This window comes from Dermacentor albipictus, unplaced genomic scaffold (assembly GCF_038994185.2).
Source record: "Dermacentor albipictus isolate Rhodes 1998 colony unplaced genomic scaffold, USDA_Dalb.pri_finalv2 scaffold_12, whole genome shotgun sequence".
Lineage (NCBI taxonomy): Eukaryota > Metazoa > Arthropoda > Arachnida > Ixodida > Ixodidae > Dermacentor > Dermacentor albipictus.
In genome coordinates this window covers 15,663,989-15,690,632 of record NW_027225566.1, presented here as the reverse complement: position 1 = coordinate 15,690,632, position 26,644 = coordinate 15,663,989, and the positions used below count along the sequence as shown (strand labels likewise).

The following is a 26,644-nucleotide window of genomic DNA, read 5'->3' as shown; positions in this document are numbered from 1 at the left end:
GGCACGATTCTCAGGGGCGTTCAACCCTCCTCTCGCCTAGCGAACTTGAGTATCTGGCAATAGAACTGTGGAGGGTTTCTCAACAAGAAGCCGCTTCTGCAGCAGTACTTAGGAACTCTCACAGCTAAGCCCGAAATCATCGCCATTGAGGAAGTTGCAATAAGTACCCCTATAGAACTCACGTGTTATCTGGTAGCATCCTCACATTCATGAGTTAGGGAAGTTGCTTCCCTTGTCAACAAAAGGTACAATTGCGTCTCTTGCGACCTCGACGCAGTTGGGGTTGGCATCGAGTACGTCATGACTGAAATCCTCATGAACCAACCCAGAAAGGGTCGCAGAAGAAACAGCCTCTTTATCCTCAACGTATACTGCAGCCCCAGCTACCGCAGGGCGAGGGCGAACTCTCTCCTCAAGAGGGCCGTCAGCCTGCACGGTGGGCACCCCCTTGTTGTCGTCGGGGATTTCAACGCGCCACATAGCGTGTGGGTGTACACGCGTGGCAGGCCAAAGGGACGCGAGCTGTGGCAGACTGCAATGGAAGTGGACTTGACCCTTATCACCGATAAGGATTTCCCCACTAGGAGTGGCAACTCCACATGCCGAGACAGTCCCCCAGACCTCACTATTGTAAAGAATGTAGGGGAGGCCAAGTGGGTCAACACGGTTGTAGACCTCGGAAGTGACTACTATGTCATCGAAGTCTCCCTCGTGATTGCATGCTATAGGACGAGGAAATTCCACTTGATCGACTGGGACATTTTCCGTAAGGTCAGAGCTGAGCGCGCACCGACTGCAGAGACAGATTTTGAAGGTTAGTGTAAAGGCTCACTCACACCTGCAACTTGAAGAGGCCGTGCCACCATTTGCGACTCGCGACCGTAAAGCGACAGAAGGCGACTGATGTTCACACCTATAAGCCCGGCTGAGCGTGACCCGCAAATCGCAATCCCGCAGATTATTGTGATCAGCGAGAACATACGGAATCTACGAAGTTCACGGGCACTTCACTCACCTTCCAGCAATAGCCCTGAATTTCGATTCTAGCGAAGAGGAAGACGTCGTCAGTGTGCTGAAGTGCTCTGCCGTGGTGTCAGCCCTGGCAGCGCGGAAGCCTCAGAAAGAAAAGCGACGCTGGTGGGTGTGACCATCAGGTGGTGACTGGTGGGTGTTCGCGAGAAGTGGCCAGCCACGCAAGCCGCATGTAGACACATGAAATATCACTTCCGGTGCGCCGCTGATTGGTTTATCAGCTTTGCGGCCACGGTCGCATGACTGAAAAATTGAGCAGCACGCAGCTGGCCCAAAATGGTTTCTTTTCGAGAAAAGCAACCATATGCGACTGTTTGCGACAGGTCGCCTTGCAATCAACTTGGTCGTGCAACCAATGTTAGTCGCCGGTGTGATTGGGCCTTAAAGGGATCAGGGATTACGTCACAGCGACAACCAAGGAGGTCATCACTGACCTCGACGTTGAAAAGATGCATAGCAGGTTGGCGCAGATGGTGGAAGCCAAGCAAGCCTTGTTCACGAGATGGAAGGGGCAGAAGCATAAGAAGAGACTCAGCAAGAAGGTTTCCAAGGTTAACAGTGAGACTGAAGAGCAATGCCAGAATCTGCGCAAACAACAATGGGAGGCGCTCTGCGAATCCGTCGAGGGTTAGTTGAGATCAGGCGAGGGCTCGGGTCTGCTCAAACTCGATGAGGTTGGCACCAGGTCCAGCCAGAGATCATCCCTCGCGCGAGCGATCCACCTCGCTACGGACTCCATCCCGGACGAGTTGATTGTCGACTGGCTCATAAACAAGTACCTGCCAGTCGGGGATAGCTCTGCCCCTACCCAGTGCCCGGACTACGCAGGGTGTGTGGTGCCGAAGTTGGACCAGGAATTTACTGCAGCCGAGATCTGCGATGTCCTCTTCCCCATCAACGTCAAATCTGCCCTGGCCCGGATGGCGTCACTAACAGGATGACCAGCAATGTCGATGATGAGTCGATCGACTACCTCACTGAAATAATTAATGAAGCCTGGTGCAGTGAACAGTTCTCCACATATTGGAGGACGGCCTGCAGGGTACTCCTCCCCAATCTCGGTAAAGCACCAGGCATGGACAATCTAAGACCAATTTCCCTGACGTCCTGTGTCGGTAAGGTCGCAGAGCATGCCTTGCTCAGCCGGCTCAAGGTGCACATCGTGCCCAATGACATGTGCACCCACAATATGATTGGTTTCAGAGCCGGCCTATCGACACAGAACGCCATGAAGCTCATAAAACATCAGATTATCGACCGGAGCATAGGGATATACCAGAGCCAGCCTTGGATTAGACCTGCAGAAGGCCTTCGACAATATCTCACACGAATTAATTTTCGTCTATTGCGGTCTCGGGCTCGGAAAGAGGGCGTACGACTTCGCTTGATCGTTCCATAGCCAGAGAACTGCCAAGCTCAAAATCGAAGGATACCTCTCGCAAGATATCACCCATGGTTCACGAGGCACGCCTGAGGGCTCAGTCAGATTGCCAACTTTATTCAACATCGCAATGATCCGGCTTTCCAAGGAGCTCGCGGAGATTCAAGGAATCAAGCATACCATCTACGCAGATGACATCGCCAACTGGTGCGTTGGTGGGAGCGACGGCCAAGTTGAGGCCACCATGCAGAGCGCCATCGACGTGACCGAGCGCTTCTTCCGCCCCACTGAGCACAGATGTTCTCCATCCAAATCTGGACTACTTCTCTACAAGAAAAGGCCCAGAGGCGGTGGCCATCGTGATTGGAAGCCGGCGTCCGAAAGCGAATTCCGGCTTTTTACTGTTGAACGGTCCCCGGTGCCCAGAGTGGACTCACGCCCAATATTGGGGATGTATATCGAGTCTAGCGAAGCCAATGGAGGCGCACTCAGAAGGATCACCGACAAGATGGAGAGTGCTCTCGGCATCATCCCGAGGATCGCCAACAGGCACCGGGGAATCAAGGAAGGCAACCTCATCCGCCGTATACATGCTTTTGTTCTCTGGCACCTTTCATACTCGGCGGCCATGCATAATTGGCATGTTGTAGAGAGGAACAAGCTGAATTTCCACATCAGAAAAGGTCTTTAAACTTGCCCTCCGCTTACCTGACAGCACCCACACCAAAAACCTGCTGAAGCTCGGAGTCCAAAACAAGCTCGAACAAATAATCGAGGCACAAAAACGCTCACTGCTGCTCAGGCTATCCTGCACTCCGGCGGGCCGCAAGATACTCGACGTGATGGGCTTCAACCCTGTCGACCAGAGTCCCGACGCCATGCGGATTCGCAGCGACATCAGATCTCAACTGCACATCGTGCCCATTCCCCATAATAAGCACCGCGCAAACAACGCCGGCAGACATCGGGCCAGGGATACAGCTCTACTCGGGCATGTCCGGAACAACCACATTGAGGCAAGCATCGTGGATGCCGCGGCATATGTCCATCAAGAGGCATTCGCCATCTCCATCGTCGACTCCAATTCCAGGCTCACTTGCTGCGCTACGGTACACACTACTAGGTCCGTGGTAGCCGAACAGGTTGCAATTGCGCTGGCTGTGCTTGATGGTAACAGACAGGCAATATATAGCAATTCCAAGGCAGCCAATAATGCTTACCAGACCGGGATGGTCTCCCTTCAGGCCCTCTGCATTCTCCAAAGCGCCAGAACTATCTCACCATATTATATATCTTGATTTCCCGCTCACTTGGGGTCGACTGAGGGCACTCCTTCTAATCCTAACGAGGGCGCACAGCAGGCTGTGCGAGGACTCACTGACCGCACCGCCTCCGCAGTCCCCCTGCCCTGCAAGGAATCCTTGCTCACGTTCCATGAGGTTACCGCACACTACTATCTGTCAAGACGGGCATTCCCCCTCCGGCACCCCGCCTTATGCAAGGTGTGGGTGGTGACCCTTCGACTTTTACGAGCCCGTGCGTATCCTAACCTTGCGGTTTTTCATGCAATATACTCTGAAAGGTAACCCAGTGCAGAGTGCCCTGCCTGGGAACATACGGCAACATTGGACCATGTGTTGCGGGAGTGGAAAACCATCGCCGCCTCCTTCAGCGAGGATAGGTGGACTGCGCTCTTGGGCAGCCCCGAACTCAACGACCGAACCCTGGCCGTCAAGAGTGCCCGCGATCGGGCCGTCAAGCTCGGCTTGGTGGTGCCTACGTGGAACTAGCCGGGTGGCTCGAGGTCTCCTCTGCGTCTTCTCCGGACCTATTAAAGCTATTTCACTGACTCACTCACTGACTCACTCACTTACAAATGAAAAAAGCAATACGATATATGGTTTTCGAGGCTGAAGGAGTGATTAACAACCGTCCTCTTACGTGATACAGTGCCAACAAACTACAGCCCACAACACGTGTAGACGTTATAGGAGGTAAGCAAGTACTTAAACATGAAGACACCAATCCTAGTGAAGAGAGTTTGTTTAATTGGAGGAGAAAAAGGAAAGAGGCAATGATAGTATGGTGGGCAAGATGGAAGCAAGTATGTCGAAAGCAACTGAAACGGGCAAGTACAAAAACGGCTGATAACACAAATATAGAAGATGGAGACTTCATTCTGCTTGGAGAAGCAAGTAAAATAACGCACTGGGAGCTGTGGAAGGTTGAAAATGCTTCCCCAGGCAACAATGGCCTAGTAAAGAAATGCTTGCTTCGTACACCTGAGGGAAAACCGGTAGAAAGACGAATTCAGTTTTTATACTCGCTCGGAGGCTGCTTCGGTTGAACCTGGCCGGCGGGTACATGTAGACAACACATTATAGATAGAGCAAGGAGGCGACAAAAGAAGAGGCTGCCGGGGGCCGGCACTAATTTTTTTCTTGTGCCCGTTCCAAATAAACAGACGACATATCGGTTCTGTGGTCTCGTTGGTCTTTTGGAAACAGCGCTTGGTTTTTGAAACTGGGCCACCGATTATGTAGAGGGTAACAATACGGTCAGATTTAACAGTTTACCTATTTATTGTAATGAAATCGATGGTTCTCCTATAATTCATCTGGTCGGGAGATGGCATAATGAAAGATGAAACAGAAAAACGCTGACCAAAAGAAACTTTTCTCTGTACGGAAGCTGAAACTTCTTGAAGTTCTTATAGCTTGTCATTTTTGTCGTACGTTTCTCTGTTTTACGTTTCATTATAACAATTTCAAGGACACGTTTAGATGTAGCAGCGTTTCTGGCGGTGATCAATGGAAACAAAAGCGCTCTGACCAACAGCAAAGCAGAGCGAGCGCGAGCATCATCAACAGTCTTCTGTTTCGGCTTTTGCGGGTGCTCGTATATATCAGTGCAATCACACCCAGTGAAAAAAGAGCCACTCTGACAACATAAGGAAACGGCGGTACTGGTGGGTCGTAGTGAGGTTTTAGTGGCCGTGTTCTGTTGGCCCGTAGATGACTGGAGGGGCTCAGTGACGTACTTGACAGGGGACGTCTGACGTATAACCCGATGAGGACCGTCATATGTAGGCAACAGCTTTGTGTGAATGCCAGGAGTGGAGCAGTGAACGCGGAGCCACACCAATATACCAGGCGAACATGACTGTGAAAAGGAGCTACGGTCGTGACAGTCTTTCTTGCAGCGCTGGACTTGCGAGGTAATTGACCGCGTAAGCTGGCGGCGTTGCTCAGCATGTGTGGCTACTACAGATAGTGTGGTAGTTTTGGAGACATCAGCAGGCGCATTATAAAGGCCGAATAGCATCACGTTAAATTTGTATAAACGATCGGGGGTTACAAATGCAGTCTTGCGGCGCTCTGCGTGAGCCATGGAACTTGCTAATACCCTGATCGAATTTTGAAGGAAGAGAAAACCTGCTTCAGCAGTCGAGGGCGTCGGTGATTTGGAACAGGGGTTTAACATCTTTGCACGCAATTTTACTTAGGCGCCTATAGTCGACAGAGAACCTAACTCTGCCGTTGTTTTCCTTCAACAGTACAACTGTGAAGGACCAAGGGCTGAGGGAGGGCTATATAACGCCAAGGTGAAGCATATCATTCACGTAGTCGTCGATGACACGACATTCGGTGTGGGAGAGTCTATACGGGCACTGGTGCAGAGTTGCATGGGTGCTGGTGCCGATGTGGTTAACGATGACGGATGTGCAGCCCAAAGAAGGTTGTTAATGGTCAAAATAAGTTTGAAAACGGTTGAGGAGCTCCGAGATTTGCGTGCGCTGTTTATCGGAGAGTTGTGACTCAATTGAGGGGTTGAAGACATCGGAAGGTGACGAAGAAGCAGGGATAATGCTGATGACAGGGAGGCACTTCACGAGGATAAAGGGAGCCAATGTCGACCCAGACATTTACTATAGAATAAAGTTTCTGACGAATATATTCTTTGTGTAGCGTAAAAAGCTCTGCAAATGTTTCAAATAGTGAGAACAGCAAAGGAAAGAGCAAGTTTTGGAAGTGGCGAAGGCGTCTAGAATAGCACTATTCTAGAACAGCAGTAGAATAGGCAGCAAAGTCGCAAGAGAGGTGCACGACCGTGGAAGGGGGAGATGTATGTCAGTGTCCGCACCGACGAGCACTGTGGAAAAAGGAGAGTAACACGGCTAAGTTCAGGCATCACAAATCGACGATAATACAATGTTGGCATGCGCACAGTCAACAACGGCATTATGTGTAGAAACAAAGTCCCAGCCAAGAATGACATCGTGTGAGCACGGTGAAAAACGACAAATTCCACGACATACGAAACATCCTGAATGACAAAGCGAGCCGTTGGTGCGCGGTTGCCATGCGCAGGGTGATGGAAGAAAGCGGTGTCGTAATATTTCTGAACTTGCGACACAGTTCACCACAGAGCACAGAAACAGCAGCACCGGTACAAGCAAGCGCTTGTACAGCGACGCGCTCGATATACACGTTAATTTCGTTAGCTGGACAAAACCAAGGTCTTGGAAATTTCGACACGAGCACAGTTCTTGCCTCTAAAACAGCCACACTCAGTTTTCCGCTTGGATGGGCTTGGCTCGATGGAGCATAATGGAAAGGGCACGGTGACGTGGAGATGTACACCGGCATGTGCTAATGGCGCGTTGAACCAACAAGATAGAATAAGGTGCTGGACTAGGCGTTGAGGACGAGCATAGCCTTGAATTCGGGCTTCATTACGGCTCTGGAAGTCACGTCGATGACAAAAGCATGTTACATGGTCAGGAAGATGGCAGAAATAACATGTTGGCCTGTTGTCCGCAGTGCGCCAAGGGTTGGCAGGCATTTGAGTGGGACGCAAAAAATAGAGCGGAGCCGGACGCGCGGGTGGCCGCTCCGCGTAGGGGGCGCTCGGGGATTGCCCGAGATCCGAGGTGAATGGAGGTCGAGGCCTGTAAGCGATTTCAGCATAGGTTAGAGGTGCGGAGACAGGCGGATGCTGTTGAGTATTTGGCATTACGCCTTGTGGATTGGGCCTCGCCTTGGAAATTCGCTGTTGGATTACATGTCAAAGTACTGGGGCGAGCGCTTGCGTAGGCTCCGGAAGACGGGCACCAGGCGCAAGTGTAGTGCCAATTCTTCGCGAACACACTGCTCTATTTGCTGAAGTAAGGAAATGTAGTCACCGCAAACACTACCAGCCGCGAAAGCGAAAATCCTTGTCGTGTCAAGATAGAGCACCACGGGGAAATATGCTGTTTCCGCAGCTCATCGAAACATTGGCAGTGCTGAATGACATCGGCTATCGTTAGGGGGTTTTTGGAAACGAGCATATTGAAGGCATCGTCCTCAATCCCCTTCATTATGTGCCTGAATTTGTCAACTTCCTACATGGTGGGATTCATGCGGCGGCAGAGATAGACGACGTCTTTATCGTACGCGGTAACGTTTTCGCCTGTTTGCTGGGCACTACCACGCAAGCGCTCTTCAGTGTGGAGCTTGCGCATCGCGGGTTGGACGAACACTTCCGCCAAGCTTGCTTTCAAGGACCACCAGTTGGGAATGTCAACTTCCTAGTTGCGAAACCAAAGATGGGCCACATCGCTGAAGTAGAAGATGCCGTTCTTTAGCTTGGTGGCGTCATCCCACTTGTGTGCACTCACTCGTTCTAAGGAGGACAGTCAGCCTTCTACGTCGTGGTAGTCCGAGCCACTAAATATAACGTGGTCTTGCTGTCTAGGAATGCCCGAGCATATGACGGCTGGGGGTCAGCTAGCCTATTGGGGTGACGCGTCGTCAGGCAAAGTAGACGGCGGAGGTAGAATCCAGCTACGGAGGTCCAGCATGAAGAGGAAACCAGCAACTCTACCAAATTCTAGCGCATGTTTAGGTGTAGTCGCAATTTATCGCATTGATCAAGGGAAAACAAAACCGTTCTGATCAACGACGAAGCACGGCGAGCGCGAGGATCTCGAACAGTCTTCGGTTCTGTCTTTCGCTGGGGGTCGTATATATTATTACTCTATTTATTACAGTATATGAACATGACTGCGTTGCAGAGGCCTCACGAGAATGCCTGTTCCCTTTGGAAGCGTCCGGTACCGTGCGTCCGCTCTGCTCTCCACGTTCCCACGTAACCTGATCGAATGTTCATTTTACCCCTGCCCTCGGCCGGCATACCGGGCCAGCTCGTGGTTGCCAAACGCCAGACGTCGCATCAACACTCACTAAACCGAAATTGGAAGCAGCCAGAGCGAAAGAGAGAGAAACGACTTTATTTGACCAAGGGGTTCGGGCATGTAGATCCCAGGGTACCAGCACGACCTCACTGCACTACACGATTGTGAGTTCATGGAGTTCCATGACGTGGGCGGCCCGGTCAGTGGCGGTCTTCTGCCTGGCCGAGTCCATCGAACGCAAAACGGTCGCCCATTCCTCCCAGGTAGTCGGGAGCTCCGAGCCCCGCGCGGGAGGGTCCGCCGGGTATTCAGAGAGATTGTGGGTAAGTGTAGCATGGGGGTGAGTTCACCGAGCACGCGAGGGGGTTTGCGCTCCCGGGCGGATGCGGGAGAGGAAATAGGGGGAGGGAAGGGTGCGAGTCTGGAGTTGGCACCACAGTATTTGGTGATAGTTGCCAAGGGATTCGTGAGGTGGGGGGTATAGCTGGCGTTCGGCGCGATATGCCTGAGTCAGCTCGCTGAACGAGTGCATGCGCTCCCGGGAAGAGTTCGACACCGATTCCACCGCCACCCGGTTGATGAGACCTCGGGCGTGGTCATCGGCGACTTCCTTGCCGGGGTTTCCAGAGTGCGCAGGCACCTAAATCAGTTCCAAATGGTGGGGCGGGTTTACGGAAGGTGGTCTCGTGGACTCGTCCTCGTGCTAAATTTAGGAGTGCGGTTTTTGAGTCGGTAAGAACGTACCGACCATCAGTGTGTGTGAGGGCAAGCGCGATCGCCACTTCTTCAGAGGATTCCGGGGTGCATGCACCAGGAAGGCGGAGAGTTGCGATGGGTTGGAGTGTATTGTCAAAGGCTATAGCTGCCACGTATTCGCCCGTATAGGCCGCGTCCACTCATACGGTGTCAGCTTCGATACCTTAATATTTATGTAGAGCTTTTGCACGGGCTTTGCAGCAGGCCGAATGATAGGTGGCATTGGTGTTCTGAGGGAGGGGTTTTACTGTTAGATGAGTGTGTATGGGCCGGGGAACTGATATGAGTGCGGGGTCGGCTGCTGGTATGCGAGTTCGGAGAGCGTCTAGTATGTAACATCCTGTGATAGATTGAGCTAAACAAGTGTATTTTACTTGTCTGTGGGCATCTGTGGGTTCGTGCGAGGTGTGGTGGAGCCCAAGCTGGGGACGTTTGGTCGTTTGCGTGTTAGGGGGGAGGTGTAAGGCCACCTTGTACGCTTTACGAAGCATAGCATCTTGGGTGGCGATTTCTTCTTGTCGAAGTCGAAGATATGGGATAATGTAGAAGAAACGGCTAAGTATGAAGGCATGAAGGAGATGACACAAATCGCGCTCCTTCATGCCATAGTGTTTGCCTGAAACTCTGCGGATGAGGTGCAACAGCGCTTCCGTCACCCGCTTGAGTTTCCGGATAGTGAAAGTGTTCCGGCCGTTGCTCTGGGTGTGAAGGCCCAGGATCCGGAGTGTGTCAACCTCCGGGATATGGTGTCCGGAGTTGTCCGGAGGTAACTCTGATGGGGGACGTGGGAAGTGTACGTAGTGAGGGACGCATGAAAAGTATCTGAGACTTTTCCGGGGAACAGGAGAGACCAGTGCTTTGTGCGTGCTGTTGTGTGATGTTTCCGGCGGTTTGTAAGGTTTCCTCTATGTCACCACCAACTGCCGTGGTTGGTACACAGAGTAATGACGCCTGCAATGAGGATGGGGTAAAGGTGAGGGATATTTTTAAGAGCGTGGGCTAAGGGAATGGGTGTGGTATTGAAGAGAAAAGGGGAAAGGACAGAACCTTGCGGAGTGCCCACTCCGCTGAGCATGTATGGAGGGGACTCATGGGAGCCCATATGAACCTCGGGCGTGCGTGTCGAGAGGAACGCTTGTATGTAGGCGTACATGCAGGCGCCTACATAGAGGGGGGAAAGAGCCGCCATGATCTCTTGGTGTTCTACGCGATCAAAGCCCTTGGACAAGTCCAGGGGCAAGATGGTGTTAGTATGAGCAGGGATGAGAGGGTCAAATATGTCGTGCGTCAATTGAAGCATGGAATTTGGGCAGAAGCCCACCATGATGTGCGGATATAGGTTGTGGTCGTGCATATGCTGATTGAGTCTGTTTAAAGCAACATGCTCGAGCAGTTTGCCTAGACATGATGCGAGTGATATTGGGCCGAGGTTTGATATGCAGTGGGGTTCGTTCTGTTTCGCGATGAAGGCAATTTTGGCATGGCGCCAGGACTGTGGCACGGTGCCCTCACTGCAGCATTGACTAAATTATTCTGTAATCTGTGTGATAGATTGATCATCCAGGTTACGGAGCATAGAGTTTGTTATTCTGTCCTTTCCCGGCGCAGAGCTTGTGGGTATGTTTTGGAGGGCCACGCGGACCTCTTGCTCCTAAATATTGGTGTCAAGGGCCTCATTCGTGGCTTCTGTGTAGGGTCATAGAGGGGGCGAGGGAGGTGCCGGGTGCCGTGTGTTCCGTCCGAAGTTGGTCCAGAAGGGTATTGGGGGAGAGCGTGAAGTTGTGATTGAGGCGTGTGGCATGCTGTGCGCGAGTGTGTGTGGCCAACAAGATGCCGCAGGAGTTGCCATGCGATCTTGGTAGACAGGTTGCCAGATATAGTCTTGCACACTAAACCCTATTTGGAACGGCACAGCTCGTCGGCGTGTGCAGCGATTTGTGTCTATAGCCTGGCCAGTCTTCGTTTTGACTTTCTATTTATTTTTGGGTTTTCCATCTCTTGGGATGCTATGGTGTGCCTCCCAGAAGTGAGCTAGGCGCGTGTCCAGTGTTGGGGTGTCGGGTGACATGGTAATGTGTTGTGTGTGCGTGCGGTTATGTCGTTTAGGAGAGATTCGACCCAATGATCTATGTCTTGTACTGGAATGTCTGGGTGTTCTCGTCGTGCGGACCACATTGCATCCCATTTAATAACATTGTTGGTTAGGAGTCGATGGCTGTGTTGTGTGTGAGGTATTTGGATGGCGATAATCTAAGGGTTCCTTCCGAGTGTGTGTTGCGTACGTGACCTTTGAGGCAACGGCTAAGTGTAAGGTCCGGTCTAGTATCCATGGTTACACTGTTGTCGATTGGGGTTGGTGTGTGAAAGTTATGTGTAGTAAGGCGCAGCTCTTGGACTATAGTCCAAAGCCTGCGACCCCGTGCTGTGATGTACCGGTAACCCCAGTCTGTATGTGGAGACTTAAGGTCGCCACCTATGAACAGGGGATTTCGGCCCACGATCATATGACTTTTTTGGAGAAGGGCATCGAGAGTGGTCATGGCTTGGCGTGGTGTGTGGTATATGTTGGCAATAAAGATCGGAGGTGTATTACGTTTCATACGGATGATTTCGATGAGGACACATGGGGTGGCGGAGATGATTGTGTGTTCTTGGTAGATAATAGTGCGATGTATCAGTGTGGATACCCGAGGGCGTGTCGGTGGTGTCTGAGTGTACTGCGTGGTAACTGGGCAGTTCGGCTTCGTGTTGTGTGCCCTGTGTCCTGTGCCCTGTCCGGTAAAGGAGCTTAGGTAAGGTAGAGAGGGTAGGTATTAAGAGCTTCAGCGGCGCTTGCTTGCCCCGAAGCCGCGGCAGTTCCATTGGATTAGTGATAGGTGGGCAAAATCACCCCGGTCCGCTATATTGGAATGTGGGAGGGGCGATGATTTGTTCTCGTGGCTGTAGAGGAATAGGAGGAATCGGTAGGTGTAGGATGGAGGTAGGGGACCCCTCCTGTGAAGAGCTGGTATCTGTCTCTAGCCTCTGAAGGCGCCTCTCCACTTGTACAAAAGTAAGTTCGAGAGTTAGGCTTAAGTGTGTAAAAAATTTGTCCACCTGTTGCTCAAGGCGAGAAGATAGCTGTTTGGCGACTGTTGTGAATTCGATATCGAGGCGCGCCTCCAGAGCAACTAATTTAGCGTCAAATTTGGATTCCTAGTCTTTTAGATCAGCCTGATAATGGTCATACGAGACGAATTTGCATTTCTTTTTATGGGATGGATGTTGGGGTGGACAGGGGGGAACGGCGCTCTGTGTTAAAACTGTCGTGAGGCGGATTGCCTCCACACGCAGAGCCCGAAGCTCCTGGTCACGGGAACCCGGGGTAAGCGGGGTGATGCTTGTCAATTTTGTGTTCACGTTGGGCGTCATCAGCTTGTCCGCCCATGTCGATCGGTCCGAGCTCTTAAGGCACCCTGTTAGTTGGCCGAGAGATGGTTCCGGGCGTTCGGATCCTGAACTGCACGGTGAGTGGTGGTCTACTCGTAGCCGGGATCGTGCTTCGTGTTCGGAGGTTGGCTTGGCTGTCCTGTGTAGGTGGAGGTTCTCGCATTCCCGGGTCCTGAGTGAATGCGGGCTTTGGCAAATGATACAGACTAGAGTGCATGTTAGAGTTGGTTTCTTCTGGTGTAACTCACCGCATCTGGGGTACTTGTAGGTCCTAGATTCTATAGAGGTATCCGTGTGGTGGTCTATGGTCCGGCAGTTACGGCAGGTATCGAACTGTGGTGTATAGGGCGTGCGCAGATGCAGTCCTCCGCCATAAACAATTTTTCGGGGGACGATGGCTTGACCGAATGTAGCGAGTATTGAGCGTGTGAGTCTCATACATCGAGCACCTAGTATGGTAGCGTAGGGGTTGCAGGCGATAAAGTCTGCTAGATGTTCTTGTGGCGATTCTTTCGAGTAGGCATTTGTGATAACTCCCCTAACTGAGCCTTGAGCGGGTGCACTATATACCGCCATGGCATACTAAAGTTGGCTATAGATAATGTGCTGGAGTTGTACGAGCTTGAGAGCGTCATCTTGATTCGCCGCAGACACTATGCAAGTGTTATTGACCGGGTGAATCCAAAGTGTCAGCGTAGATAGGTCGGTCAGTGCAGTGGCCTGCATGAGAGCAGTGAGGTAGCGTGGTTAAAGCATCGTCACGTCAAGGCATCCCTGGGAGTGGAAGACGACTTTATATTCGCCTCAGGGAAGAGCCGGCAGTTGCTTGATTTTTTGTGCAGCTGTACGGAGCGCGCGTACCTGCGTCGAGGTGCTGTGAAGTGCGGGAGTTGTCGTGGTCGCCCGCGTTTCCCGTGACTGACTCTGCGTCTCCCAATGGCAAGATCGGTGTTTGAACCTTGGGTCGATTTTTGGTTTTCCAGTGGTTCGCCTCTGTCCTCAGGACTTCAGTATCCCGAGGGTCATACTGGCTCGAGTCCATGTCCGTACCCTGCACCTGAACCTCCATGCTGTATGAAGGCGTTGTGGTAGTTGGGCACACTCGAGATATCAGCGACTGGCAATTTTCGCTGTCATGGCGGCCCAGCGTCTCTCCGAAGCTGGGGAGCCGGAGCCGCCGGGGTCTCGAGGCCAGTCATGCCGCTCGCGGTGCCTGGGGGGCCCCCGGCTGTGGGTGGCAGTTCGGGCTGAAGTACGTGCCGTGGAGCAGTGTTTAGGCATGTCTGACCTCGACGAGGACGCGTGGTGTTCTCCCCTGATCAACCAAAGTTTCCTGCTGGACGACTCGTAACGCTCTCTACCACGTCAGTGTCTGGAACCTCCAACATTTTCCAATCAGAGATGGTGGAATACTTAACTTGAGTTTAATTTACATTTTTTGCAGGTATTAGGCCAGAAAGAGTAAATGCGAAAAGAAACAAAAATACTGTCGAGGGAGCTAGGGCAGCAGAACAAAAGGCACACTCGAAAATTCAGAGGAATCTGTTTTCACAAATACGCCCTGCCGCTTAGAAACACCTTTTGCCCGGTGTAAGAATAAGGGCCTTTTCTTCTTCTTGTCATTGACACCCCCCCCCCCCTCTTCCATGTCGTCCACTGCCTTGTATGTTACATAAGGCTTGCTGTCATGGGAATAACCAGTTTTCTTTGTCATTCTCGCAAGAAGAAGCACGGCACGTGCACTTAGGCGGACACGAACTAGAATAAACACATGGCCATGCCCTTCATAAACACACACGCACATGCACACAGGTTGCTGAAGATGACTAATGCGCAGTGCAAAGCAGCGCATACAAGTGCTTTCGAATGTGGTTGCAAAACCAGGTGATCCTTTGCATGAAGTAGCGGCAAATGCTTCGCTGGCTGTATCAAACAGCACCTAGGCGAACAAGCGGTTTCTCTCTTCTTTGCTAACCGCTCCGCGGGTGCTCTCTCGTGCTCGCCGTGTACTCCTTTAGAGCCCAGGTAAACAATAAATTAAGTACTAATACATTAGGTCGTACCTAAGTTGTCTTCAGACGATTCGACACCGTAGCGATTAAGGCCAGCCAAAGCCCCGCAGAGCGACCAGCGGCCTCGACAATACTCTGCCTCCAGTGTAACGCTCTCTGGGTTCATTTGGCGTCATCGAGCCGGGAAGCGTGGCAGCCCACCGCACTTGACCCGACGCTAATCTTACCCGCTTTCGCCGCAAGTGCACACGATATCATTGTGGTGCTTAGACGGGATTCTGACTTACAGGGGTTCAGTCGTAATCCCATGGATGGTGGCTTCGCACCACTGGTCTCTCGACCAAATACGTGAACCAACTGTCCGAATCTGCGGTTCCTCTTGTACTGAGCATAATTACCAGAATTGTTAGCCCCACAAAACAGGGAGATGGCGTAAGACGGCAGGTGAGCAAGTTTCTCCTCTTTGAGCCCGGCTGTTGCTGCATATGACACAGCTGAGTGCGGCCCCATGGAGGCAGTTTGTGATGGTTCAAAGGTAAAGGCAAGCTGTGAACGCTGGCTTCGCATGCGATGTGTTCTGGCACGCCTAGTAATGGAGCTCACGTAATCTCATGTTTAGGAGCCGCGTAGAAGATAGATGGCGCTCGAAGTGTTTGCTCACCGCTGCTGGGGCTCATCATCACGCTTTTGTTGAGACAACCCGTTTATGCGGTAATCTAGTGAGATCGGTTCATACTTGCCAGCGAACGCGTGAACCTATGCTTGACAACCCAATTAGTAAGGGAATGTTTACTGAAATTTCCACAGTTTCTAAAATAACGAACGTTACTGCATGTCGTTGTCTCAATACTTCGCCTTTCGGGCGAACCTGTGACTTTTTCACAGATGATGAACACCAGCTTATCAGGACTACATGCTTTTCTGCTAGACGGTCTTCTCTACGGGGTACCGGCACACATGCCACCACTGCAGTCTGCTTCATCATCTAGCTCTGCAAACAGGTGATATGTTATGGTCAGAGCGCAGCGACGGTTGCCGTTTGCACGATTAGACGCTGCGTCAATGTAAAGCTGGTAGCAGTAGCCATGGAAACTGAGTAAAAAAATTAAAGCAGAATGTTGCGAATAATAACTCCTTGTTTGAATTTTACAACATAGACAAATTGATATAGCCTTGATGTTTCTGTTTGAATAACCCTATAACTTATATGTAGCTAAACTGAAACTAGCGTCGTTTAACAGGCAAACCCGCTTCAGTGAGGCTAGCTCAGCAAAGCTTGCAAAGCTCTTTGAGGAATTAAAAGACATTACCTTGCATATCACTGGTCTTAGCGAGGCTAGAAGAAATGGCGAGGCATCTGCAGGGCTGAATAACGGCCATGTTCTCTGCTACATAGGTCTTCCAAACGTGAGAAAATACGGGGCATGGTTTATAATTCATCAGCGTGTAGCGGGCAACATTGATGAATTCTAAAGCATTATTGAGAGCCTAGCAGTCATTCTCTAATAAAGCTAAATACGAGACAAGTATTAAAATATAACGAAGCCATAAAACAGTTTCATGAAGATGCTGAATTAGCAATAATGAATGTGCAAACTCTATATACTGCAGTCAAGGCCGACTTCAATGCAAAAGTTGTGAAAGCAGGCTAGGGAACCTGCAACAATCAAATACAACATCGACTCTAAAAATAGCGAAAGGCAGATGTTGGTATATTTTGCCAAAGGAATCGACTGCGAATAATGATTACCTTCTGCGGGAAGCGTACTAATGGGAAATGCACCGGAATAACTCAAATGCCGAAAGAGGAAATTATATATATTTCAAACTCTGCCCGCACAATACCAGCATTGTGTGGGATGTAGAAGTCTTAGGTAGGGTAAAAGGTTGTGATCCTAGGTTAGTGAGGCCTACCATTGCTCTCCATTTGAAGCTAGAAAGTGCAAAATTAGCGAAAAACAATCCGGCCAACATCCACGTCGTAAGGGTAAAAATAGACGAACTAAGGCTGCCGCTGGCAAATATGTAGCTTTAGAACAGGAAGATGAATATAACATAGAAGTAATGATTGAAATTGTAACTAGGCTGATTTCACATGAAGCAATTGAAGGGGCAGGTAAGGTACCCAAGAAAACCCGTAGGTAAACTTTCCCAAGTAACAAAGGACCTATTAAAGAAACGACAAAGCATAAAAGTGTCTAACTCAAGTGGTAAGATAGAATTATCTGAACCATTACAGCTGGTAAACTAAAAGAAATAAAATACACTCAGAATTATAAAATTGGCGTCAATGAGCAGGCTCGGCTCCTCCCCCCAAAATTAAGTGGCATACCCCCCCCCCCCCCCCCTTCCTCCACATTCCTAAAGCGCCGTCAAATTATTGTTTAGACTTGACAGCTATTCAGCGGTCAACATTTTGCTGCCTATTTCTCTCCTTTTGGATGGCGGTAGTTATCGGTGTTTCCTTGGAAGGGAAGGCCAGTTTCCTCATCAATTCGGTGCAAGCGCGATTAACTCGAGATGGATTCAGTTGTCACCGTCTATTCAACGCTCACGCACATCGTTGTTGCTTGGTTACTTCAACCGTCTTCGTTTGGACTGATTCACGGACCAGGAAAGGGTTTCAGTTCGTGGTCAGTTGGTCTGTATGCTCGTAGAACGAGTTCCGGCCAAAGACAAGGACAATTGCGTTTAATTTCTCTTTTTGTTTCATTATTTTCGCGAGTGACGGCTCGCGGCGACGCTAACAGATCCTCGGAACCATATAGCCGTTATATACAGGGGTTAGATAAGGTGGAAAATAAAATAATGCGAGACAGTGTCCATCATCAAACCCTGCAATAACCCTTCAACTCATAGGCAATATGACTGTGACCCGTTAACTCCTCTGGGTTTTTCCTAATTGTACAGGTCTTTTCGTGCAAAATTGCGAACTGGAAACAAGAGTCTCAAGAATTTGAGAAATTAAGCGATCTACTGAGGGAGAGAGCCAGTACAACAGCCAAACAGGAAGGAAAAACTAAATTAGCAAATTTAACTGTTGTTAATGAAAATATTTATGGATCAACATCTTTTTATTCAAATAGGAAGGAGAGAAAACGCCGCCGGGAGTGGAGGACATTTCCATGCTTTCTGAATGACGCTTCTACAGTTATCATTAGAGCCGCCTAACGTAGCCACTTCTCTGCTGTGCTTATGTAGGTGTATTTCCAACCTTCCGCGGTGGGCGCAGTATGTCTAGAATCGCAGCTTCCTGCGCTTTACGCGGTTGTACGCGACCGGCAACCACGTATCATTACGTAACTTCCCCAATAACAATACCAGTAGGTTGTGGCAATTGTTAGAGCAGTAAACGAGGGATCCAAAAGAACTGTGATTGTTCCGCAAATATATATTTCTGTATAATTAATCCAGAGCTAATTCAAAAAACGCTACTATAGTCGGATACAGCATAGGTCTGCAATGAATGGTACTTCACTTTTTATGTTACCCAAATGAGGCGGCAACTACAAAAATGAAATTATTAGCGCGCAATTTTCGCACCTTTTTCCTCGCCTATTGCAGTGGAATGGCGAAGGCGCAATTTTTTATTGAACTGAAATAACATGCTTGCTTCGCTACAACTATTTGTTGTGAGGTTTCATGAGTAACACAGGTGCAGCAGTGAAGTGAACTGCACCGCAGACTTTTGAAGATTCCATACATTTTGCCCATTTCTGTTGCACAGCTCATTGCTTCCGCCGATGAAGACTTTTCAACAACAGCAGACGCTCCGGAGGTTTCAAGTACGACGCCATTTTGAAAAGGCTGCATGACGACGATTTTCTTCGCTTCTGCGATTGGTTAGTGGAGTAACCTAACTCCGCGCGGTCCATGGGCCTATGTTGCAACTGCTGTTTTTTAGGTTCGATTCTACTAAAGTGATCTTTATTTCACACTTTCACTTCTTTATTGTTCGTGACAGTGTTCTTACTGCGCTTCTTTCCTGCGCGAGTCCATTTGACAGGGTTCTTTGTTTGCCATGTAATGGAGAGGTGTATCGCACAGTCATACTCGTAAAAATGCATGTTATTTCATTTCTCTTTTGTGGGTTTACGCGTTTTTATGGTGAATGGGGGGGCGTTATTCATATTTGTACTAGTAAAGGTACCTCCCTCCCTCATTTGCATGGAAAGGTTACCTTGGGTTGGGGCTCGCACCCCCCCCCCTTCCTATAAAAATCCTGGGTACGTGCCTGACTTGGCCACCACCTCCTATTTGCATAGAACAATCGAACCCCGGCCCTCCGTACCCAGCGGCTGCGAAGCAACTGAACACGGCGGTGGTCAGACCTGTGATGCTGCAGAGGGGGCCAAGAATACCTGGTTCCAAACAGGCTGCTATTGTAATCTGAACCTGGCAACGTTTAACGCTAGAACGTTATCAAGTGAGGCGAGTTTAGCAGTGCTATTAAAGGGCAGCAATTGGGTATAAGAGGGCTCAGTCAAGTTAAGAGGCCAAATGAAGCATATACAGTGCTAAAAAGCGGGCACGTCCTGTGCTACCGGGGCTAAGCGGAGCGACGAGGACTAGGAGTCAGATTCCTGAATAATAAGAATATAGCTGCTAGCATACATCAAATCTATAGCATTAACGAGGGGGTGGAAGGTCTTGTTGTGAAACATAATAAAAGGTGCTAATTGAAGGCTGTACAGGTCTATGCCCCTATATCCAGTCATGATGACCAGGAAGTCGAAATCTTCGATGAAGACGTGGAATCGGCGATGGGAAACGACAAAACAAAATACACCATACTGATGGACGGCTTCCATGCCAGGGTAGGCTAGAAGCAGGCTGGAGGCATGTGAGTGGGGGAACATGGCATAGGCTCTAGGACTAGCAGGGGAGATTTATTAGTAGAGTTTTCAAAACAGAATAATATGCGGATAATGAATACTTTCTTCCGTAAGCGGGGTAGCCGAAAGTTGACATGCAGGAGCACGAATTGCGAGACTAGAAATGAAATAGACTTCATTCTCTGGGCCAACCCTGGCATGATTCAAGATGTGGACGTACTCGGCAAGGTGCACTGCAGTGACGACAGGATGGTAAGAACTCGAATTAGCCTAGACCTCAGAAGGGAACGGAAGAAACTCGTACATAAGAAGCCGATCAATGAGTTAGCGGTAAGAGGGAAAGTAGAGGAATTCCAGATCAAGCTACCGAACAGGTATTCGGCTTTAACTCAGGAAAAGGACCTTAGTCTTGATGATATCAACGAGAATCTTGTGGGCATCATTAAGGAGTCTGCAATAGAAGACGGTCGCAACTCCGTTAGACAGTATACCAGTAAGCTATCGCACGAGACGAAAGATCTGATCAAGAAACGCCAATGTATGAACGCCTCTAACCCTACAGCTAGAATAGAACTGGAAGAACTTTCCAAGTTAATGAACAAGCGCAAGACAGCTGACATAAGGAAGTATAATATGGATAGAATTGAACATGCTCTCAGGAACGGAGGAAGCCTAAAAGCAGTGACGAAGAAACTAGGAATAGGCAAGAATCAGATGTATGCATTAAGAAACAAAGCCGGCAATATCATTACTAACATGGATGAGATAGTTCAAGTGTCTGAAGAGTTCTACAGAGCTTTATACAGTACCAGTGACCACCACGACGATAATGGAAAAGAGAATAGCGCAGAGGAATTTGAAATCCAACAAGTAATGCCGGGGGAAGTAAAGAACGCCTTTGGGGCAATGTAAAGGGGGAAGGCAGCTGGGGAGGATCTGATAACAGCAGATTTGTTAAAGTATGGTGGGCAGAATGTTCTAGAAAAACTAGCCACCCTGTATACGCTCTGCCTCATGACCTCGAGTGTACCGGAATCTTGGAAGAACTCTAGCATAACCCTAATCCATCAGAAAGGGGACGCCAATGACTTCAAAATTTATAGGCCGATTAGCTTACTGTGCATTGCCTACAATGTATTAACTAAGGTAATCGCAAATATAATCAGGAACCCGTTAGAATTCTGTCAAACAAAAGACCAGGCAGGATTCCGTAAAAGCTATTCAACAATAGACCATATTCACACTGTCAATCAGGCGATGGAGAAATCTGCGGAATGTAACCAACCCTTATATATAGCATTCGTTGATTACGAGAAAGCGTTTGATTCAGTCAAAACTTCATCAGTCATGGAGACATTGCGGAATCAGGGTGTAGACGAGCCTTATGTAAAAATACTAAAATATATCTATAGCGGTTCCACAGCCAACGTCATCCTCCATGAACAAAGCAACAAAATCCCAATAAAGAAAGGCGTCAGACAGGCAGATACCATTTCTCCAATGATATTTATAGCGCGTTTACAGGAGATATTCAGAGATCTGGATTGGGAGGGATTGGAGATAAGTGTTAATGGAGAATACCTCAGTAACTCGCGACTCGCTGATGATATTGCCTTGCTTAGTAACTGAGGGGACCAACTGCAATGCATGCTCTCTGACCTGGAGAGGCAAAGCAGAAGTTTGGGTCTAAAAATTAATCTGCACAAAATTAAGCAATGTTTAACAGTCTCGTAAGAGAACTCCAGTTTACGATAGGTAGCGACTCACTGGATGTGGCAAGGGAATACATCTACTTAGGGCAGGTAGTGAACGTGGATGTGAATCATGAGATGGAAATAATCAGAAGAATAAGAATGGGCTGGAGTGCGTTTGGCAGGCATTCTCAGATCATGAACAGCAGGTTGCCATTATCCCCCAAAAGAAAAGTATATAATAGCTGTGTCTTACCAGTACTCACCTACGGGGCAGAAACCTGGAGGCTTACGAAAAGGGTTCTACTCAAATTGAGGACGACGCAACGAGCTATGGAAAGAAGAATGATTGGTGTAACGTTAAGGGATAAGAAAAGAGCAGATTGGGTGAGGGAACAAACGCGAGTTAATGGCATCTTAGTTCAAATGAAGAAAAAGAAATGGGCATGGGCAGGACATGTAATGAGGAGAGAAGATAACCGATGCTCATTAAGGGTTACGGAATGGATTACAAGGGAAGGGGAGCGTAGCAGTGGTGGCAGGAAGTTAGGTGGGCGGATCAGATTAAGAAGCTTGCAGGGACAACATGGCCACAATTAGTACATGACCGGGATGGTTGGAGAAGTACGGGAGAGGCCTTTGTCCTGCTGTGGTCGTAACCAGGCTGCTGCTGCTGATGATCATGTAGACGTTAAAGAATTAAAGAAATGTTTACCCATTAGCTTGCCTTGAGTATTGCATCAAATGTTTGCCAAGATAATTTCCAATCAAATCAGGGCAACACCTGACTTCAATCAACCAAGGGAAGAGGTTAGCTTCATGAAGGCATACTCTACATTGGATAATGTCCATGTCTTCTGTCACGCAACTGAGAAATTTGCTGAGTATTATCCGGCTCGCTATATGGCTTTCATATCGTCGAAACTTCAAAAACAAGGGTCGTAGAACACTATTCAGGGGGCACAGCCGGAGGTCACCATTGTAATACTGAGCACAATCATGACTGCTTCTTTACTGTGCCTTGATAAAAACGCTCATGCATACTCGCATTGTCCTCTTCTTCACCGGTGTACAGGCGCTGAATTTGCGTGCCTCCGAAGGAAGCATCGTCCCGTTGTGCATATTAAGCATATGGGGGTGCTGTACAACGACACACAGTAACCTACGGCAACAGAAAGCCAAACAAAAAACAAGAAATTGACCGCCCTCCCACTACTGTGAAGCTCGGGAACCGTGGCTCTTTCCTGTCATAATGCCTCGGCTTTGCGCTCCCTCACGAAGAGGTTGGCACGGCGACGATGAACCCCTTTTGGAGTGAGTTCTCAGCAGCGTTCACCAAACCCACCTGTTTTTCGGCCGAAATAACGACGTGCGGCCCGCTCCTGCTGCCGTTTTTTCACCGCAGCTTGCTCTTCGGCTGAACGAACAAACCATGACCTCGCCACTTGACTGCCGGGCCTGAACTAGCAGAAAACGTGGGTGCGAAGGCGACCGAACACGTGATTACACCATTTCTCTCAACAGGATCGAGGGGGAACGTGTGATTGGCGCGCACCTTGCGCTGCATCAACTTTTCCGTGCAAATAAAACCGCACTTTCAAGGTTGCGTATGACAAACCGACAGTGGCTGACTTGGTTAGCGTGGTGGTGTTGCAACTCGGAGGTCGCTGGTTCGTATCCGCAGCCCTAAAAGCAATTTTTACTTCCGCGTGCTTGGGTTTTTGCGTACGGCAACACCAACACCCACACTGACACGAGTGAGGCGACGGTCGCCGCTTGCATGAGTAGACGCTGCGTCACTGTAAAGCCGGCAGCAGTAGCCACAGTAACACAGTAAAAAATTAAAGCAGAAATTACAACTTTTCTTTTCAAGCTTCCCTTGAAAACGAAAGTTAGTTCGACAGGCACAGGTTCATCTGCACCTTATCGTCAACTTTGGCTAAGTGCTTGCGGTGACTGGAGCTATTGTCACCATCGGCAAGAATCTCGTAATTCACGTCGCTCAGGCGGCGGATCACGCTCTCTGCGGCCGAAAGTACTGTCTTTGCAGTGTTTCCAGAAGTCAACGACGGCGTATGGGCATCGAGACCGATACTTTGTCGCCGGAAGTGTCGAAAAATGACCTTTGTTGCAGATCATAATGTTTTGCATCTTGGTGTTGCTGGAGGCAGACACGCACGCGGGTATGCTCGCTGGCTTCTTCAGTGCGTTGAGCAAATTCTTCAACGTTGGTAGATAGGTCGTCAAACTCTTGCAACAGCATGGCTGCCAACGCCATCATGGCATCACCACCATGGACTAAGCTGAACGGTGTCATTCGAGTAGTTTTTATCGAGTGGTATTATAGGCGAAGGTTACGAAAGGCAAAACCTGATTCCAGTTCCTGTGTTCCACGTCGACCTACATGGGTAGCATGACTGCGAGGGTCCTATTAAATCGTTCGGTTAGTCCGTGGGTCTAGGGATGATGCGTGGTTGTTTGCCGCTGGATTGGACCACTGAGTCTGAGAACGAAGTCAAGGAGTTCGGCAGTGCAGGCAGTTACACTTTCTGCGGGCACTGCTTTGGGGCGCCATGCCTAAGAACGACGTTTTCGCTGAAGAAATGAGCTGCTTCGACTGCTGTCGAAGCTACCCCGCTGTGCAGATTTCGCCTTCGTGTAACGTGCCAGGTAATCGGTGGCAACAATGATCCATCTGTTGCCAGCTGTAGATGTTGGAGATGGGCCCAGCAGCTCTACCAGCGTCACAACGTTAAAAACAGGGGTCGTAGAGTACTACTCAAGAGGCGCAGCAACAGGTCGCCTCTTTAATACTGAGCGCAACTGCGACTTCTTCTTCACTGCGCCTTGATAAAAACGCTCAGGCATACTCGCATTCTGCTCGTATTCAGCAGGTGTACGTTTGCGTAGCCGCAAGGACTCAATGTGTGTTCTAAACGCTAGAGCATTAGGAAGTCAAAAGTTGAAGGAATTACAGTCAGTGACCAAGTCTGATTAATAATTTGACGTTTCGGAACCGCGTACGGGTTCCTGGCTCACTGAGTTGGACAAGAAATCCTCGTCACTTATATATCCAGCACATGACGTAATGAACGTGCCTAAACGGCAGGCATAGTCCCTGGTGTCCGGTTCATTGTAGCGGGCGTCGATTGAATGATTAGAGATTCCAGCAGCCGTCGGGATGACATGTTCTTTTCTTTGGCAACAACAGTGGCATTGTGCCAGTCAAGCTTGTGATTATGTTCATGCGCACGCTCGGCAATGGCGTTCGTCGTGTGGCTATTATTTCCTACATCACGTTTATGTTCCCTGAGGCGTCTGGAGAACTTCCCTGTTTCACCAACGTATACTCTGTGGCAATCAGTGCATGATATCTTATACACAACTCCTGGGAATGATTCAACAGGTAACCTGTCTTTCACATTCATGAGCTGGTTCCGGAGCTTGCTGATCGTAATGTGGGCAATGCGCAAATCGTATTTCGATTTGCGCATTGTCGTGCGTATTTTCGAAATACAATTTGCCCATTGCCCACATCCCGACCAGCAAGCTCGGGAACCATATCATGAATGTGAAAGACAGGTTACCTGTTGAATCATTCCCCGGAGTTGTGTATAAGATACCATGCGCTGATTGCCACCGAGTAAATATTGGTGAAACAGGGAAGTTCTCCAGACGCCTCAAGGAACATAAGCGTGATGTAAGAAATAATAGCCACACGACGAACGCCATTGCCGAGCATGCGCATGAACATAATCACAAGATTGACTGGGACAATGCCACTGTTGTTGCCAAAAAAAAAGAACGTGTCATCCCGACGGCTGCTAGAATCTCTAATCATTCAATCGACGCCAGCTACAACGAACCCGACACCAGGGACTATGCCTGCCGTTTACGCACGTTCATTACGTCACGCGCTGGCTATATAAGTGACGACGATTTCTTGTCCAACTCAGTGAACAAGGAACCCGTACGCGGTTCCGAAACGTCTGATTTTTCATAAGACTTGATCAGTGACCGTAATTCCTTCATTTCTATGCCTGACCAGGCGAACTTTTGTCGAACCCTTAATGAAGTCAATAGTTATATCATTTTATAATATTTACTATTTAAATATTTCCCCCGAGAAGGCCGCGCCCAAAAAAAGAGAAAACGCAACCCCTTTCTATCCTTTTCTTTGCAATAATATGATGTGTTTTTGATAAATGTTTAACTAAGCGCCGCCATCACTTTATACCGTAGCATTTTCTTTGCTATAATTTCTTACAGCCTCGTCTTTTTGTTTTTGTCCAATTAAAAGTGTACCCTTGAAGTTATATCCTGCAATACAGTTGACAGTGGAAAACTGATACAAACCACGCTCCTTTTTTTCTATCGAACAGTTTCATCTGGTATGTGACCGCGTCTGGCTAAGGGCAGCCTCTCAAAGCGTTTATATGACGGGAATCATGATTGGAAATACTGTCTTCTCCCATCTATCTGACTGGTAAGTTTGCCTCTTATCTCTATTTGGTGGTGGACAATTTTAGTTATATCAGTTTTCGGTAGGTACGTGGAAAATTGGCAATCTAGTAAGGCGATGCGGTCCTCACACCCCACCTTTTTTACTGTTTGTTTTCTTGTACTTGTTTCATTAAGATCATTTTTTTACGTGAATGTACAATAATTTGTGAAGCGGTTCCACTTTCAAAGTCCTTAGTAAAAATTAAAGATGTGGGCTTTTACGTGCCAAAATCACTTTCTGATTATGAGGCACCCCGAAGGGGAGGACTCCAGAAATTTCGACCACCTGGGGTTGTTTTAACTGCACCTAAATCTAAGTACACGGGTGTTTTCGCATATCGCCCACATCTAAATGCAGCCGCCGTTACCGAGATTCCATCCAGCGACCTCGTGCTCAGCAGCCCAACACCATATAAAGTCCTTAGTAAAGTTTCTGCTACCTTTGTGTGGGTTACTTTACGTAGTCTTGCGAAGGCATGAGGACAATGATGGTTTCTGTCCTCACTTTGAGGCCCTCGAGAATAAATTGGAGCGCATAAACGATAACTGCAGCAACAAAAGAAATTATTCAGCAACCACACGGCGATTATTATCATAGTGAAGCGATAGACTCGTAGTTTAATGTAAAAGTAGTGTTAAATATAAATTTTGGGGTTTTACGTGCCAATATAGCGATCTGATTAAGAGGAATGCCGTAGTGGGAGGCTCTGGATTAATTTTGCCCACCTGGAGTTCATTAACATGGCCTGAATCTACGGTACACAGGCGTTTTGCATTTCGCTCCAATCGAAATGAAGCAGTAAAATAATTACATTGAATTGGATGAC

General features: G+C 48.9%; 1 protein-coding gene across 1 annotated transcript in view; it reads left to right on the top strand.

Moving 5' to 3' along the window:
* Positions 1 to 26,644, top strand: part of LOC139051566 (solute carrier family 22 member 13-like) — a 468,022-nt gene that overhangs the window by 91,697 nt on the left and 349,681 nt on the right. The window contains exon 4 of the mRNA XM_070528531.1: positions 25,697 to 25,800. Coding sequence (XP_070384632.1) covers positions 25,697 to 25,800 — 104 coding nt within the window. The remainder of the gene's footprint in view (positions 1 to 25,696; positions 25,801 to 26,644) is intronic.